We start from the raw sequence: 17,262 nt of genomic DNA, 5'->3' as shown, positions 1-17,262 counted from the left end.
AGTCTAGCTAGCGTTTTGGTAACCCACAGCTTTGGCTGAGGGGAGTCCGGTTTTGGTAACCCACAGCTTTGGCTGGGGGGAGTCCGGTTTTGGTAACCCACAGCTTTGGCTGAGGGGAGTCCGGTTTTGGTAACCCACAGCTTTGGCTGGGGGGAGTCCGGTTTTGGTAACCCACAGCTTTGGCTGAGGGGAGTCCGGTTTTGGTAACTCACAGCTTTGGCTGGGGGGAGTCCGGTTTTGGTAACCCACAGCTTGGCTGAGGGGAGTCCGGTTTTCTTTGGTAACCACACCCCTGAGCGCTGGGGCTTGTGGAATTCCAGTTTTCTGTTTTATTTGTGAGGGGGACTCTGTTTCCTGGGGGGATTCAAGTAGGCATTGCTTGTTTTCCGCATCACGTGGTAGTGAGACTTATAAAGTGGGTTTTATAGGGGCACTACGGGAGCGAGGATAGACGTGGCCGCATTCTTGTGGACTGCAGAGTAGAGAGAGGCTGACGGAACTCGGACCGGTGTCAGTTGGTTTCCGTGGCCGCTGGTAGTGAGACTTACGAAAGTCGTTCTCCGAGCGGAGACACTACGGGGTTGAGGGAGGTGACTTTGGAGTAAGCACACGAGTAAAGGAAAGGGATTATTGTTAATTTCATTTGAACTGTGATGCATGCACTGTATTTCAATTGTATTGTTGTCTTGTTTGTCTAATTAGGAGTCTCATGAACTCCTGTGTCTGTCTCTAAGGATTTTCCTTGTCTTTCATCCTTTCTATACTTCCTATGTTATTATACTATCCACTCCCATTCCTCTTAAAAGAGAAGTGATTGGTCACACACTTCTCACCTCGCTCCAATCCGTGTCTACCACCCCGGGTAGGCGGATTCAGTGACTAGTCTACGTTTTGGGAAGACGCACCTGAGAAAGTCCCACGGTTCTCGGGTGGCAGTCGAGCATTGTAGACGTTCTTGTTCAGTCTTCTCTCTCTCTCTATATATCCAGGACGTTGGTATAGGGGTAAAGGGATTATGGGACAGGATTTAAGCAAACCCAGTAAGGGCTGGTTAGCATGTGATTTGGTAGAAAACAGAGAGGGTGAGGAGATGGTTAAAGGTGTTGAAAAGATTGCAAAAGTATGTAAAATCACTGTACCAACGGGTGGAAGATTGCAACCAGAAAGTTGGCGCAAGTTACTGGCAGAAATGAAAGGCAAGCTTACAGATAATGGTTTATTAAAGACTGCTGAAGCATGGTACAGAGTAGCGAAGGCTATTCAGCTAGAAGGTTGGGTTGAGGAAGAGATAAATCACAAAGGTGTGAAATTGTTTGTGTATCATAATAACTGTGTTGCTGGAGTTTACCCTCAGCCAGCGCCCCAAAGTGGCGCCCAGGGGACGTCTATCCCCAAGGTTCAGTCAGCAGTAGGTGATAGCCAGCTGACTATGTTCCCCACTCCCAACACCCATCCCGTCACCTCCCCTGTCTGCCCGGTCCTGAATTCTGATGGATCTTTCTTTTCCCCCTCCCCGTCTCTAACATTCCCATCATCCTCATCCATCCCTACGTTACCTGCTGTACCTCCCCCTAAAATTTCACCTGCCATTCCTTCCCTACACTCTCTCTCCGTTAATGATCCCCTCCCCTCTTCCTCCGCCCAACTAACCACCTCCTCCACCCTTGCCCCGGCTCCTCCCTCTACACCCACCCCTACCAATCCCTCTCCGTTCCCTCCCATCTCCACCCCAGCCTGGCCCTACCCCTTCCCATATCCCATGGCCCTGCCCTATCCCGGATATCCACTACCCACTCCCCAAGCCACTCCCCAGGTTCCGGTCATGCCCAGTCCGGCACAGTCTGCCCCGGATGTGCCCTCTTCCAACATGGCCGCCGCTTCTTCCCTTAACCCTAACGTAGTACCTTCTCCGGCCACCAATATGGCGGCCCCCAGTTCGGCCCTGATGCCGGTAATCCCCGGTGACTACCTATCCCCAGGTTATGACTCGCTAGCCACCCCTGCATCTGGGGCTCGTTCCCAACCACCGATCCTTTCACCTCATTCGGGCCCTGCACCACGCAAAAGAGCCAATATCATAGAATTCGATGATGACGAGATGGACAGGGTGTCCCATGTCTCATCAGAGCTTGCCGCGGGAGCCCCAACTCATCGTTCTATCGATGACCCCTTTGGCCACAAGGGTCGGGGAGAACAGGTCCCTCCTAAATATGTTGCTTTCAATCCCACTCAAGCTAGTGCTCTAATGAAATCACTCCCTGACCCAGAAAAACAGCCTATGCCCTTCTACCGAGGGGTAGTTCAAATTCAAAAGACTTATTCCGCCGCATGGCGTGATCTACTGAGTATTTGTGCTATTAAAGCAGGGGATGCATATTGGCCGAGCATGGCCCGACACCTCAGTACTGATCTACTCAGCAGTGATGTTGATTACCCCTCTGGAGTAACTTTTTGCACCCAACTAAGAGAATGGGCTAAGGACAAACTTGCGGATCAGGCTGCTGGCCTTACTGATGTTATTCAAGAAAAAGGAGAATCAGTGGAAAGGTTTCATGCAAGACTGTACCAAATGTTCACAGATTTGGGGTTTGATCTCACTGACAAGATTCATTCACAAATGTTGTCCGGTGCATTCGTCCAAGGTGTTAAAGACCCAATACGCAAGGGAATCATTGCTGCACGCCCCGAATATAAGGTTGTTCCCCTAGATACTTTACTCCTAGTTGCTAGGGGCCTAGAGTCTTCCCAGACCCTTAGAAGGCCAAGTTCTGCTCCCCTCATGGTGGCACGCACTACCCCTATTCCCAAGGGTACCAGACCAGAGGAAGGTGTTTGTTTTAATTGTAAGGTCAAAGGGCATTTTAAAAGTGATTGCCCGGAACCCAAGAGAGAGCCAAGAAAGCCACACAGGCCTGCCCCGGCCCCTAAGACTGAGAAGGAGGTCCCAATAATTGAGGAACCAGATGACTAGGAAATTGGCAAGCCTGTGTCATTAACCCCTGTTATGGCAGTGTCTACAGGGGATAAGGGGGGGCCACTTGCTACAGTAACTTTGCCCATTGAAGGCCACCCTACCACATTTCTTGTTGACACAGGTGCAGCCCGTAGTGTTCTACGAGAACGAGACTTGCCAGACCCATCTTTCCTGTCCAGTATTGATGTCTCTTGTGTTGGAGTGGATGGCCAGCCGAGACATAGCCCTCTAACAACCCCGCTACGAGTTGGCTCTAGCCTGCTCGCTCGCTTTGTAGTATCCTCCACATGCCCCATTAACCTGTTAGGTGCTGATGTCCTCTCACGCCTGCAAGCATCCATCACCTTTACCCCGGATGGGCAGGTAGAAATGTTTACACCTCTGTCTATATCAGACACTTCAGCCCTGTGCTCTTTGCCTCTGATGCTGCATTTAGAAAAGCCCCGTGAGGAGACAGCAGAATTAAGGTCCAATTTCCCAGAGGAATTAAAAACACAGGTGCCCGCAAAGTTATGGTCCTCAGGCCCAGAGGACATAGGTCACCTAAACGTTCCCCCTGTGGTGGTAAAGCTTATTCCAGGAGCTAAGTTACCAAGAAAACCACAATATCCATTAAAACCAGCACAGTCTGCTGCAATTTCTGTCCACATTAAGGCACTCTTGGAGAAGGGTGCCCTTGTCAAATGTAAATCTGAATGCAACACCCCGTTATTTCCTGTGAAAAAGAAAACTCCGAAGGGTGAGCCAGAGAAGTACAGGATGGTTCAGGATCTCCGTGCTGTTAATGAAGCTACAGTCCTGGACACCCCTCTTGTACCAAATCCTCATACTCTGCTCTCTGGAGTCCCACCATCTGCAAAATTCTTCACAGTTATTGACCTAGCAAATGCTTTTTTCAGTGTCCCACTGGACCCATCCTGCCAATACCTGTTTGCTTTCACCCATGAGATGCAACAGTATACCTGGACTGTCATGCCCCAAGGGGCACAAAATTCACCAAGTCAATTTGCAAAGGCCATGGCCACCATCCTTGACCCGTGGCAAGCCGAGCACCCAGAAGTCGTTCTGCTTCAGTATGTGGATGATTTGCTGCTCTGTGGAGATGACATACCCACTACCGAAGTGTGCTCAATTAGTCTGCTTTGTTATTTGGCAGAACAAGGATGCAAAGCTTCGCTCATCAAGCTACAGTTCTGCCAACCTTCAGTAATTTTCCTTGGACACTGCCTATCTCAAGGTACCAGACATCTTACTCGGGACCGGGTAAGAGCTGTGCTGGATATTCCGCCTCCAAGGACTTCTAAGTCTCTTCATGCCTTCCTAGGCCTCATTTCCTACTGCAGAGCATGGATCCCTGAAGCCTCTCTGCTCATGCAACCTCTCTATGACGCACTTAAGTCTGACCCTTTCTGTTTAACTGATGAAGCTATGGACAATTTTAATGCTCTCAAACGAGCCATTGCTTCTGCTCCTGCCTTGGGCCTACCTGACTACTCCAAACCTTTCAAATTATTTGTCTCCGAAAGACAAGGCCACGCAACAGGAGTGCTCACCCAAACTAATGACTTAAGAGGCCGCCAGAGGCCTATTGGATATTTCTCATGTCAACTGGACATTGTGGCCAGAGGGACTCCTTCCTGTCTCAGGGCTGTTTTTGCTGCGAGAGAACTCATAGAGAGGACCTCAGACCTGGTCCTTGGCCACCCTCTGGTTGTTTTGGCCCCTCATGACATTTCTGCTATTATCAACCAAGTCCAGCTCAAGCACGTGTCTCCAGCCAGACACCTGCGCTTACAGTGTCATCTTCTTTTGCCTGACAACATTTCCATCCAAAGATGTCAGGTGCTTAATCCGTCCACTCTTCTTCCACTCCCTGAGGGGGGTATCTACTATGGATTTATCACGGATGAAACCTACATTCACCTGCTCTGTGGATGTATCAAGAAAGTCATGCATCCACATTTGACATTTTATGAAGGTGAAAAACCTCTCTGTGAAGGCCCAGATCACGCCTTCTGCACCACGTGGTACAAACCAAACATTACCCCTGAACCTTGCTATGAAGATGAGCTTTACCACCGGACCGATGTAAAGCTCACTGCACAAGACTTCTATTGTGACTCTGAAGGCAATAGCATGGTCTTGATCCAGCTACCTCAACAACTTAACTACCTTTACCGTCATTGGGATACTGCTATCCCACATATTCCTGTTACCAAGTTGAAGACAAGGTCATGGAATGATCTTGGGCCCATGGCAAAACTATGGGCCACCATGAATGAAGAACAGCTACAGGAAAATGGTATTGTCAAATACCCAACAACTGACCTTCTAGAAGCATGGCCACGCCATTTCCTGGAAAAGGAATTTCAAGATCTGGTCATAAAGAATGATTATGACCCAGAAACACCTCATGACTGTTTTGAACAGATGAAAATGGAAACAGTGCACTTACCAACTGTGCATGAGAACCCATTACCAGATCCGGATTTTACCCTGTTTGTGGACGGATCGAGATATGCCGATGAAGGAGGAACATATCATACAGGATATGCCGTAACCACAACAGATGGAGTTATTAAATCATCACCCTTACCGCCAGCAATGTCTGCACAAGAAGCTGAATTACAGGCTCTGACTTCAGCATGCAAAATTTCCGAAGGAAAACGTGCCAACATCTATACAGATTCAAGATATGCTCTAGGCGTGGCACATGACTTCGGCCTAATTTGGAAGACTAGAGGATTTCTTACCACCGCCGGTACACCAGTCAAACACAGCACTGCAATCAAGGAGCTAATGGATGCCCTCCTACTCCCCAAAGAAGTGGCCGTTTTGAAAGTAAAGGCCCATGGGAAATTGGATACAGATGAAGCAAAGGGCAACCATTTGGCTGATCAGGCTGCTAAGTTAGCGGCCAGGGATTTGCAGGAAGTGGATGAAGAAGTGTCCGGACAAGAAGAAGAAGTCCCTATTTTTGCTCTGCAAACTCTTCCTACTGATTTGCGAATTTTACAAGAACAGCAAGCTGCAGTCACTCCTGAAGAAATCCAGAAATGGAAAAAGAAAGGAGCTATCCAAAAGGACGGAATATATTACAACAACCTCAAATTTTGCCTTCCCAGGAATTTGTATCCAGCAGTTGTCCAATGGGCACATGGGCCTGCACACCTGTCAAAAGAATTGATGGCCGCCCTCATACAGAAGTATTATGAAGCACCTGGAATCACAACATTGATCAATAGCTTTTGCAAGGCCTGTGTCATTTGTGCAAAATGCAATCCAGGAAGACCAATTAAGGTGCCTGCGAAACACCTGGCAAAGCCCATGTACCCCTTCCAACGAATTCAAATCGACCACATCCAAATGCCCAAGAGTGGGCCCCATGAATATGCACTAGTAATAGTGGACATGTTCTCAGGCTGGCCAGAAGCCTACCCAGTGGCCAATATCACTGCAAAAACAACCGCAAAGCGCCTACTTACAGATATTGTATGTAGATTCGGACTCCCAGAAGTTATTGAGAGTGATCAAGGCCCAGCCTTTACAGCAACTGTGACTAAAGAAATTTGGACTGCTCTAGGGGTGACCCTAGCCTTCCATACCCCTTACCACCCACAAAGTAGTGGTAAAGTGGAGCGCATGAATGGCACTCTAAAAACCAGAATGTTAAAAATGTCACAAGAAACAAAGATGCCCTGGCCAGAAAGCCTACCAATAGCTCTATTCAGTGTTAGGCACACACCTAGAGGGAAGCATTCACTGTCCCCATATGAGGTTCTATTTGGGACAGCACCCAGACTAGGTTGTTATTATCCGCAGCAGTTGCAACTCCAATCAGATGTTTTAGTAGACTATGTAACTGAACTTGCAAATGTCCTAAACAAAATACATGCCCAAGTTTTCTCTTCAATTCCAGATCCCGAATTGGATACAGGTTCCCATAACCTACTTCCCGGAGATTGGGTCCTGGTCAAGAAGTTTGTGCGGAAAAATACCCTGGAACCAAGATTTGACGGTCCATTCCAAGTTCTCCTGATTACCGCAACCTCCGTCAAATTGGCCGGTAGGCCAAATTGGATCCACGCTTCCCACTGCAAGAAATCTCCTGCCCCAGAGGAAGCGAATATCGCACAAACATGTATCTCTGGTACATCTTCTCCCTAATTAGCCTTATGAAGGCCCAGCAAGTAGCCATTACCAAAGACATTCGTGGGTACACCTTCTGGTATAATTCATCATGCACCCAGGTGGCTACTTATACCTTTGACTACTGTGATATTGTAGAATGCCCATTTCCCACACCACAAATCCAGAGCATCTATAGAGATATCCCTCATTCGAAAGACCCATATGTTTGTGTAGTTGATAAACAATGGGGGCACAATTGTGATCATTGGGGGGGGGCGGGATGGAATGCCGGGCCTGCCTGGGGTTACAAACCAAAAAGTGCCGTAGCTAAAGTAGATGATCATGGTAGATCGCTTCTCCAGAGAATGACTTTAAGAAAGCCTGGAGGGAGTACACCAATGAAATTAATTCTTAATATTGAGCATCCAAGCCCAACAGATGCAGACCAGTATGTGATGGGAATGTATTGGAAAAAGGGTTCCTATAAAAAGTTAGGGCATTTCTACCTTAAAGATATGTGCAACTCTTCTGAGTGGCAAGGGGCCACCCATATGGTCCCTAACCCATTAAAACCTCATATCCAGACCTTTCAAGACATGATGGCCATTGCTAACCCCACTTTTGAAGATACCATGGCCGCTGAAACAGGTTTTAATGATGTAAATTTATGGTTAGAATGGATGAAATATAATGCTAATAAGCATAATAGAACCGCATGTTATGTGTGTGGCGGTGCCCGGCCTCACCTGGGTACCGTACCTTTAATCCTACCCGTAGATATAGAAGAATGTGTTTTAAGCCTTTTTGCCTATCACTATAATTTTAACAGGTCCATATGTATTGCATGGACAAAGGAGTATCCTCTTCTAGCCAAAGATGTCAAACCCCCTGATGGTATTACCGTATATAAAGGTAATTACACTTGCTATGCCATGTACGATGGTATTGGTAAATTTGTAGGTAACTTTTCAAAAGGCTATTGTGCTACATACAGAACTGTCCCTGTACGCTTGCTGCAACATCACACTAGGTCACTAGGAGACATTTATTGGTTGTGTGGGGATTTACAGCTAAGATCCAGAATGGACACAGAATGGTGGGGAGAGTGTACTTTGACTAAGGCCATTATGCCTATACATATTATTTCTGACACACACCTCAACACCCATGAGTTCAGCCACACTAAGGTTAAACGTGACGTCCCAGTGAAAGGAAGTTTTGATCCTCATGTATATATTGATGCCATTGGAGTGCCCAGGGGGGTGCCCAATGAGTTTAAAGCTAGGGATGAAGTTGCTGCAGGATTTGAATCAATTTTTACCATAGTTACCGCAAACAAGAATCTAAATTGGATAAATTACATTTATTATAATCAACAGCGTTTTGTCAATTACACCAGAGACGCCCTCCAGGGGTTGGCCGAACAGTTGCAGGCCACATCCCAAATGACCTTCCAGAATAGAATGGCCCTAGATATGATCTTAGCCGAAAAAGGAGGGGTTTGTAAGATTTTGCCCGACACTATGACATGTTGTACCTACATCCCAGAAAACACAGGCCCTAATGGTAAAGTCACACTAGCTATAGAAAAATTAAATGACCTGTCTGAAGAGTTAAAAAGGAATTCTGGGATAAAAGATCCCTGGGAAAGATGGTTTGGTTGGATGACAGGATGGCAAAAGGCTTTAATGCAGATTGGTATGGCTATACTAATTTTTCTTTTTATCTTTGCTCTTCTCTTTTGTTGTGTCCTCCCATGTCTGAGAAAATCCCTCATGAAGACTGTTGACCAAGCAACACCCACTTTGACCCATCTCGAAGTTGATGACCAAGAATTCCAAGACATCAACTCACCCTGTCTGCCGCTACAAATTATCCCCTTTGTTGATAAAGTGCAGGAATTCTAGGAAGGGACTAGATTAGGGACAGCATCTGTCAGTGAATGGTAAAGGCCCCATGTGGAGAAGTGGTGGGTTAGCTGCCATGGGATACCCTTGGGTGTGAAGCGTTCGAGAGCCATACTGACGGATGGTTAGCCTATTAGGGTCAGATCTAGGGACAGCCTTGCACTTTGCATTAACATCTAGCTAGCGGCCACGGGGTTTCTGTGCCTTTGGGTTAACACGTCTTCTGATACTAACATAATAAAGTTTTATCTCTTAGAATCTAACATTTCATAGGGGGGACTGATGTGGAATTATTAAAAATCTTTATTGTACTTGTATTGAATTATTGTACTAACTCCATTTTAACTTTATACTGTGACTTCGTCCTCCATTTTGTCCTCCTAACCTGACTTCTTCAATCCTCCATTTTGTCCTCATGACTTAACTTGTTCATTTTAAAACTACATTACGTGACTGAACTTCTCAACCCAATTAATACAGTAGACAAAGACTGTGTTTCCTTCAAGGACAAGTACCAGGAGGTGCTGGCTACTCCTTAAGACTTGCCGGCTACTCCTTAGAGCTTGTAAGATAGTACAGTTTGAAGGCCACAGAACACAGTAGTAATGAAATGTTCTATTCATAAGAGACCTTGCACCTGGACATAAAGCCTGATATCATTGACCGTGTAAAATGACGCTTAGGACCCCCCTTGTCCCCCACCCGTGTCCAGAATAATCCCACCTCTGATGGGTGGGCACGGGACTAACCTCTTAATTTTACGAACCAATAGGTAAGACACTAACCCCGTCACTTAACAATTAATCCAATTGATGATGTTTATTTGCTGATATTCTAATAATCAATGATGACGCAAAATGCCTCTTAAAAGGGCCTGCGCGCCCGCTTTTTCTTCACTTGCCAATAAACTTTCTCGAAGTTATTTTAACCTGAACCTCGTGTGTCAGACTTAATTACTTCAGCGTATATACGCAATTTAATTTTATTGATTTGGACAGGAACAGATAGACTTTGAACATTTTGGTTTACTTTCAAAAAGTACCATAACAGAACAAAGAGCCCATAGAGCCCGACGCGCGTTTCGGTGCTCGCTCAGATGCACCTTCGTCAGGGGCTAGATATCTATCACCATGTGTAGGCAACCAACACTCTAAGTATGGTTATGCACATGAAGTCACCCTAATTTTGTGTTTTTTTCACCTCTTATTTGTACCAGGGGTTTTTGTCACGTTTATTATCTGTTGAGTATTTCTCACAGAAGTAGCATTTGGGGTTTCTCGAGGATACACTGTAACCATTATTTGTTTAGCGTTACAGTTATCGAGATTTATTTAGGGGGACGCTATATATATACGTTTGTTTCCCTATGTCATTTATGCTAGGTATCCATTAACCCAGTTATGACACCCCTTATGACAGTGGGACTATCACTTAGTATACCGCAGACCAGATACTGCATACATATTGGTTACTAAGTTTATAGACCTTCTTGCAGTTACACGACTCAAGCACCGTGTTTAGCTGTACGTGACTGCACCCCAGATACCTATGTTTGTCATTTGACTTATACCTACTCTATGGGCCCCTAGCTCTGGATTTGACCATTTCTTTCTACTTAATAAAGTCATTAGCCAGTTGGCTATCTGGGAGCTCTGTAGGCACATAGGCATCATTTTATGTACATAGAGGTTAGCCATTTCGGCAAGTTTCTCACCATTATTTACTGGTGTTTTCACTAGACTATATTTACTTTATTTGTAGATTTATTATTATTTTGTTCATCATATCCAGTTGTACACTTGACTAGTCTGGTTCATTCCAGCAGTTGAGTCTTTTTCGTCTGTTCTACAAGTTATAGGGGTCAAGCCCCAGGACACCCCTGGAGTGTCCAATTAGGTGTTCCTCCACCAGTGAAACGGTCCGTATTTGTTTGGACTTTCCTCACAGGTGGAACTTCTGTTATATTTATTAAAACTTAATAAACCTATCACAGCCTCTACACATGAACACTCAAATCACAATAAGGAATCCTCCTCTAAGTACCTCTAGCCCAAAGTACTCCTGGTCCTAAGTGCCCCTTTCTCTAAGTAATTAGAATTTCCATCATGACATAGTTACAAAGTAATGGAGACTGAAAAAAAGACTTAAAACCACCGGTTCAGCATTTCAAACATCTGTTTGATCCAAAAGAAGGCAAAAAACAAACAAACAACAAACCAATTTTAGGTGCTAAATTTAGGTAATTTTAGCCTTATTGATAAAATAGCAGGTTATTAGAATCTTTACAATTTCGCTAATTTGTCCCAACATTTGCTACAGCCTTGTATATTTAATAAGATTTGTTCAGTAGATAAACCCCTCAGCCATTATCAGGTTAATAATTTGGAACGTGTCAGGGTTTGCTCGTCCACTGACTGACAAGCCAATTGCATGTCATTTTTTTCCAACTACATTATATTTGATTATTTAGATTTTTCATGCACAGCAGTGATCCCATTTACCTCCACTGTCTCCAGCGATATCTCTGCGTCGATCGGCAAAGGGGGAAACTGGATTCCTTTTTTAACCAAATCGAGATACAATTCTTTGACCTCAGTTGTGTCCACGTTTGGTAGAGAACCAGATGACCATGACTTTTAAAAAGAAACAAAGACAATGCGAAAAACATTTTAAAACAAGGCTCTAAGTAAGGTGCACTCAGTAAATCCACATAGATAATAATTACATCGGTAGATACATAAATAATAATAAAAAAAGCAATATACGAACATATACATTTTGTCATCCTTTTATACCTGTGTAGTTATTTCATAAACTGACAAGAACTCGGTGTCTAATGTAAGCCAACAGATGAAACTGATGACCATCTGCAAATATTTGACGACGTGATAAGTTTGGATAAAATTATGGATAATTGTCAAACAAATTGTTTTAAAATCATTTTACCCGTATTTTTACCTGTGGAATCTACAGGTGAGGTCAGTTTGAATTAATTAACAGACATTTTATTTGGACAAATCGCTTCAAACTCATTTTTGCGCAAGTCTACAGACAGTCTTATTGTGCTGTCAGTGCTTGAGGACAAACAAAACGCACGCTGCATTTTCAGCATTTTTAAGACATTTTTGGGGGGTTTATTAACCTAGAGGAATCCAGTGTCAGTGATGACGTGCACCCATAAGATAGCGGCATTCCCTCGCTGTAGAGCATTGGTAGACATGCAGAGCACAGTACATTAGAGAGTGTAAAATTTACATTGAAACATTACTTGCAAAAATGCTAATTTACATATTTAATTTTTTTTTTTTACCGAGTAATGACCAGTTATATGCCAAGACAGTCATGACTTTTTCTTCAAAAACATATCAAACTAGCCCACACATGTACAATGCATGCGCAGGGAACTAAATAGCAGATTGTGAGTAAGAAATTGCACTCATTAGGGCAGGTATGCCCAAAAGGTAGATCCCCAGATGTTGTAGAACTACAACTCCCATGATCCTTTGCATGCCTTTAGAATGACAAAGCATCATGGAAACTGTAGTTTTAAAGCATCTGGGGACCTACCTTTTGGGCACCCTGCACTAGTGTGTGCCAGGATATATCTGGAACATCCCATGAGGCACGTCTGTGGGAAGAGATTGGGAACAGCTAAATGATATTACCCCAGTGTCCCCTGTTACTAACAGAGCAGATTGGCAGGGGACAGTTTTGGGGCACGGATCAATATTGGTAGAACCCGTCTCTCTCATCCCCTGCATTTAGCGCTCAGGAACAGGGGTACGCAGTTTGCAGAGATTGCCCAACACTTTTAGGGCCTAGTCACAGGTGCCCAGATAGCAGCTTCCATATATCATAGTATAGGCCATTACAGCCTAGTTATAACTTCACTGGCCACACCTCAGATGGCTGTTAGAGATCCTTCCTGGGTCATGGCTGCCTAAAATGCATCCGAACATTCAGTGTCTCCTCCCTCTGCATGCAGACACTGAACTTTCCTCATATAGATTCATTGATTCAATTCATCTCTATGAGGAGATGCTGATTGGCCAGGGCTGTGTTTGAATTGTGCTGGCACTGCCCCTGATCTGCCTCCTTGTCAGTCTCAGCCAATCCTATGGGGAAGCATTGTGATTGGATCAGGCCGCCACTTCTGCTGATGTCAGAGGTCAGAGGAAGTTCACAGGCAGAGGCAGCAGCTTCAGACTTGAATACAAGTAAGATTGTATTATCTTTAGGGAGGCAAATGGGGGAAAGGTGGCTAGATAGTGGTTTTAACACTATAGGGTCAGGAATACATGTTTGTGCTCCTGATCCTATAGTGCTCCGTTAAATTTATGATTGATATAGACAAACTGGAAATATTCTTTAAGCCAACAAACAGCTACTAGATGCATACTTGCAAAAACAGAATATTCAAGGATATAATCTTTCAATATAGGGTAATAACTGCTTGATCCAAGGATAAATCTGACTGCCATTCTGGGGTCAAGAAGGATTTTTTTCCCTAGCTTGTTGCAAAATTGTGCTTCAAACTGTTTTTTTTCCCCCTTCTTTTGGATCAACAGCAAAAAACAAATGTGAGGAAGGCTGAACTTGATGGACGCAAGTCTCATTTCAGCTATGTAACTATGTAACTATGTAACTATGCCTCGTTTCAGCCTCTTTGGCTTTCAATGTGACATTGACTTTGAAAACACCGATAATGTTTTGGTTATCTCTGTGTGCGCCTCTGAGAGCCCAGTTGTGCTGTGTTTAGTAATGTTACTCCTGTAGCAGATTATGCACTTACCTTAATGAATTGAAGGATCTTGTTCTGAAAGTTGACTGGAAGGTTATATTTTGGGTTTAACAGTTTTACCAAAACATCTTTACAGAAATCCTTCTTCACTACCAGCGACTGGAAGGCAGGACCACAATTCTTCATACACATCTCTAGAAGCTGCAACGTTAAAGATACTATATAAATTACTGCGTATTTAACTTGGAGATTTGGTTCTGTTGGAATTGAAATTTGGCCGAATTTGGGCCTATCGGGTGTTTGACTGAAATTCCTGATTCTGAACTTAGCTTTACTCAAATTCGGAATCCACCAAATGGGGCGATAGCCGAGCCTTTTCAGTCCATTCAAATTAAAATTTCAGCCACTGACATTTATCAACAACTTTGAATCACTAACTAACAGTTTGAGAGTTGTTATTGTGTAAAATGGACACTATAGTCTCATTTTTAATTGCATTTTAGGACTCCCCCAATTATTTTTGGTTTAACTGATTTTTTTGAATCAGACTGAATTTGCTAACTGAACTAAAATAGTTTCCAAAATTCTTCCGATCCAAAATTTTTTTTAAATTCCCATGAATCAGTTTGAAAGTGCACGAGTCTACTCTATATAGTTACATATAATATACGCACTGCCGGGAAGATGTATCAAGGTAAAACAAAGGTTTGTCAGTTCGATTCCAGCGTTAAAATGTTTTATTTAGTTTTTGGAATTATCAATTGTTAGAGTGTTAATGTTTTATTGTTATATTGCACTGAAGGCATCTAAACAGGATCTTTTAGAAAGGGGAATGCAAATACTTTTACACTTTGCTCTATGTATGCATTGATTTACCCATTGCATTTGGGGAACTTCAGAACTAAGCATTAATTCCCATGATGCGTTTCCCTTATATACTCTCTAATAAACCTGAAGAGAGAGCGAGGGAACGGGACTTAAAGATGGTGTGTAACCTGGATTGTTGTGCTCTAAATCTCCTGTTACATCAGCTCTGCTTTTATTGTTTTACTTGTATTTTTATGCGATTATCAACTCACTGAGAGTTCTGATGAAGTCCACTGGGGACGAAACGCATAGGGCGCATTCAGACTTGGTGATGTTTATCGTGACATGCTGAGAATATTTTTAATTGAGTTAAGTGCAACACAATTTGCTTTTTATTTTATCTGGTATAGAACGTTCACTTTCTTTTCTCACATTTTACTTAAGATTTTTGGGAAGTATCACGATCAATGCTGACTATCCATTGGGAGTATATTCCATCCAGATAATCTGAACTTTGCTTCAACACCTCTATTGCTTTCTGGTTTGTGAGTGCAATACATTGAGTCATTTTTCTGGAGTGATTATCTCAACAGAGTTACTGTGTAGTTTTTTTAAATTCTTTTATTTCAGGCTGGCTGTTAAATTTTATGTCTATTTATTTTACATAATGATAGTGAATTTTTCCCCAACTCACAGAAAGAGCCAGACGCACTTCTTTCTGGTTGTAGTTTCTATACAAACGTTTCTTGAATGCTTTGATGGCCTCTTTGGGTCTATTGGACACAAAACATGGACAGATATCAGTACAGTTAGAGTCCCTTCTGTGAAACATTCCAAAAGATAAATATTCACTATGCATCCGGATTCGGTTAACCCAGCACTATGACCCACTGGATGCTATACTGAACAATATCCTGATAATGTACATCATAGACGTGAGACAAAGCAAAGATTAACATGCATCAATTTATAAGCATGTTTATTTATGTGATGTAATGGAGTGTCATGTTTCTACTTAATGCATACAATTGTGTGGGAATTGCAAACAGGGGCAATGGAGGGAGGGTGGAGGGGGGTGGGGAGGCAACTCATTCAAAATACCTGTCATGGTTTATGGAAAATCCTGTACGTTCAATTAGCCTATAAATACAATTATTATTTTTTTTTACTAAACAATAACTTGTGTTGAATTGAAATTTAAGCCAAAGTAGCTTTTACAAAAAATAAAAAAAATAAAAATAAAAAAATAAACAAACAAATAAATAAATAAATATATATATATATATATATATATATATGTATATATATATATAAATCAAATGTTACTTTACCAATAAAACCATTTTGCGGTTAGTTTTTTCAGTTATTCCCATTTACTGCTTATAAACCTAATATAATTTAGATTTTAAAGTGACCCAGGGCTGGCCTACCTCATCCGGATGGACTCAGGCAGAACTAAGATTAATTTACATAAAAATACTTTGTACTGGAATTAGTCAGATGTATCAATAACTATAATTAAATGACAAATCCAATCTTTAAATTAACTGAGTGCCTAAAACAATGTTGCTCCTATGGCCTTATGAACTAAAGGGGTTCACAATGACACAATAGAAAACGATTAATTAAATACTTACCCCTCCCCTGTAGTACTAATGGAATCACATATATTAAGAAATTGCCCCCAGTCTGCTGTGCGATTTGTTCCAGCGGTGTTGACATCTAAAAAAAATGTAAAAATGAAATAAAACTTTCATAAACAGACAAACAGGATACAATTACAATACAACATAATCTATATTTAAAAAAGGCATTATACAAGAATATACACTGATAGATGAGAGCACACAAGGAGATTTCCGATGAGAATACAAATTTGTTGGAAGTATCGAAGCATGGCTCAGAGCAACAATAAAGGCAGTTTATTGCACAGCTGTGATGCTTTATTGAACGTCCAGAAACACTAACGTGAGAAGTCAAGGTGAGATGAAAGTAAATTTCAAATTTAAGCCTAGATGATATTAGGATAATGTTTCTAGTTTGGCTAGCTGTGCAAATACCCAACCTATAGGACCACGCAGAGAGCGCTGATAAAGATGCACTCACATTGTGCTGGTGAGGGCAGGTTCCTGGTGTCCCTAAATGTGGGACACCAGGGAATTTAATCCGAACGGCAAGGCAGGACCCCAAAATCGGGACTGCCCTGAGAAAATTAGTACAATTGGGAGCTCTGAATTGTTTTCAGTTTACATATGTTGGCCTCAATTGTAAATTTGCTTGGAATTCCCGAATAACCCTGACTTTGTGTTGTGGTGTTGCTGAAAAGGAATGTCCTTGCAATGGAATGTTGCGGAACTTAACACACCCTGGTCACAATATATAGGACGGTAAAATGTTAGCTCCAAGCACTGTTTAACCTGATTTGCAGTTATTTGATGTTCCGCTAGCAAAAACGGAACGTCTGAAACTGAAATCACAAGATTCCCCAACTTTCTGTGCTTTTCATTATAGAATATTCCTGTGTCAAAACAATCTAGATACAAAGTCCATGTGATCCTATTTCCCAAGACAGAAGTGGTCACATTAAAACCTTTTTTTTTTTTTTTTTTTTAGAGATTAACTGGTTGCCTTATTTCCTTGACTGTTTGTGAATACACGACTTCTTTTTTCAAATTATTTAGATTATTTGAATACATTTAACA

General features: G+C 42.7%; 1 protein-coding gene across 1 annotated transcript in view; it reads right to left on the bottom strand.

Moving 5' to 3' along the window:
- Window positions 1-17,262, bottom strand: part of TOM1L1 (target of myb1 like 1 membrane trafficking protein) — a 64,354-nt gene that overhangs the window by 24,823 nt on the left and 22,269 nt on the right. The window contains exons 2-5 of the mRNA XM_063453479.1: window positions 16,198-16,282; window positions 15,255-15,333; window positions 13,805-13,954; window positions 11,496-11,645 (exon numbers count right to left, since the gene is read on the bottom strand). Of these exons, the coding sequence (XP_063309549.1) occupies window positions 11,496-11,645; window positions 13,805-13,954; window positions 15,255-15,333; window positions 16,198-16,282 (464 nt within the window). The remainder of the gene's footprint in view (window positions 1-11,495; window positions 11,646-13,804; window positions 13,955-15,254; window positions 15,334-16,197; window positions 16,283-17,262) is intronic.

This window comes from Pelobates fuscus, chromosome 5 (genome assembly GCF_036172605.1).
Source record: "Pelobates fuscus isolate aPelFus1 chromosome 5, aPelFus1.pri, whole genome shotgun sequence".
In the NCBI taxonomy this organism is placed as follows: domain Eukaryota; kingdom Metazoa; phylum Chordata; class Amphibia; order Anura; family Pelobatidae; genus Pelobates; species Pelobates fuscus.
This window is presented reverse-complemented; position numbering and strand designations above follow the sequence as displayed.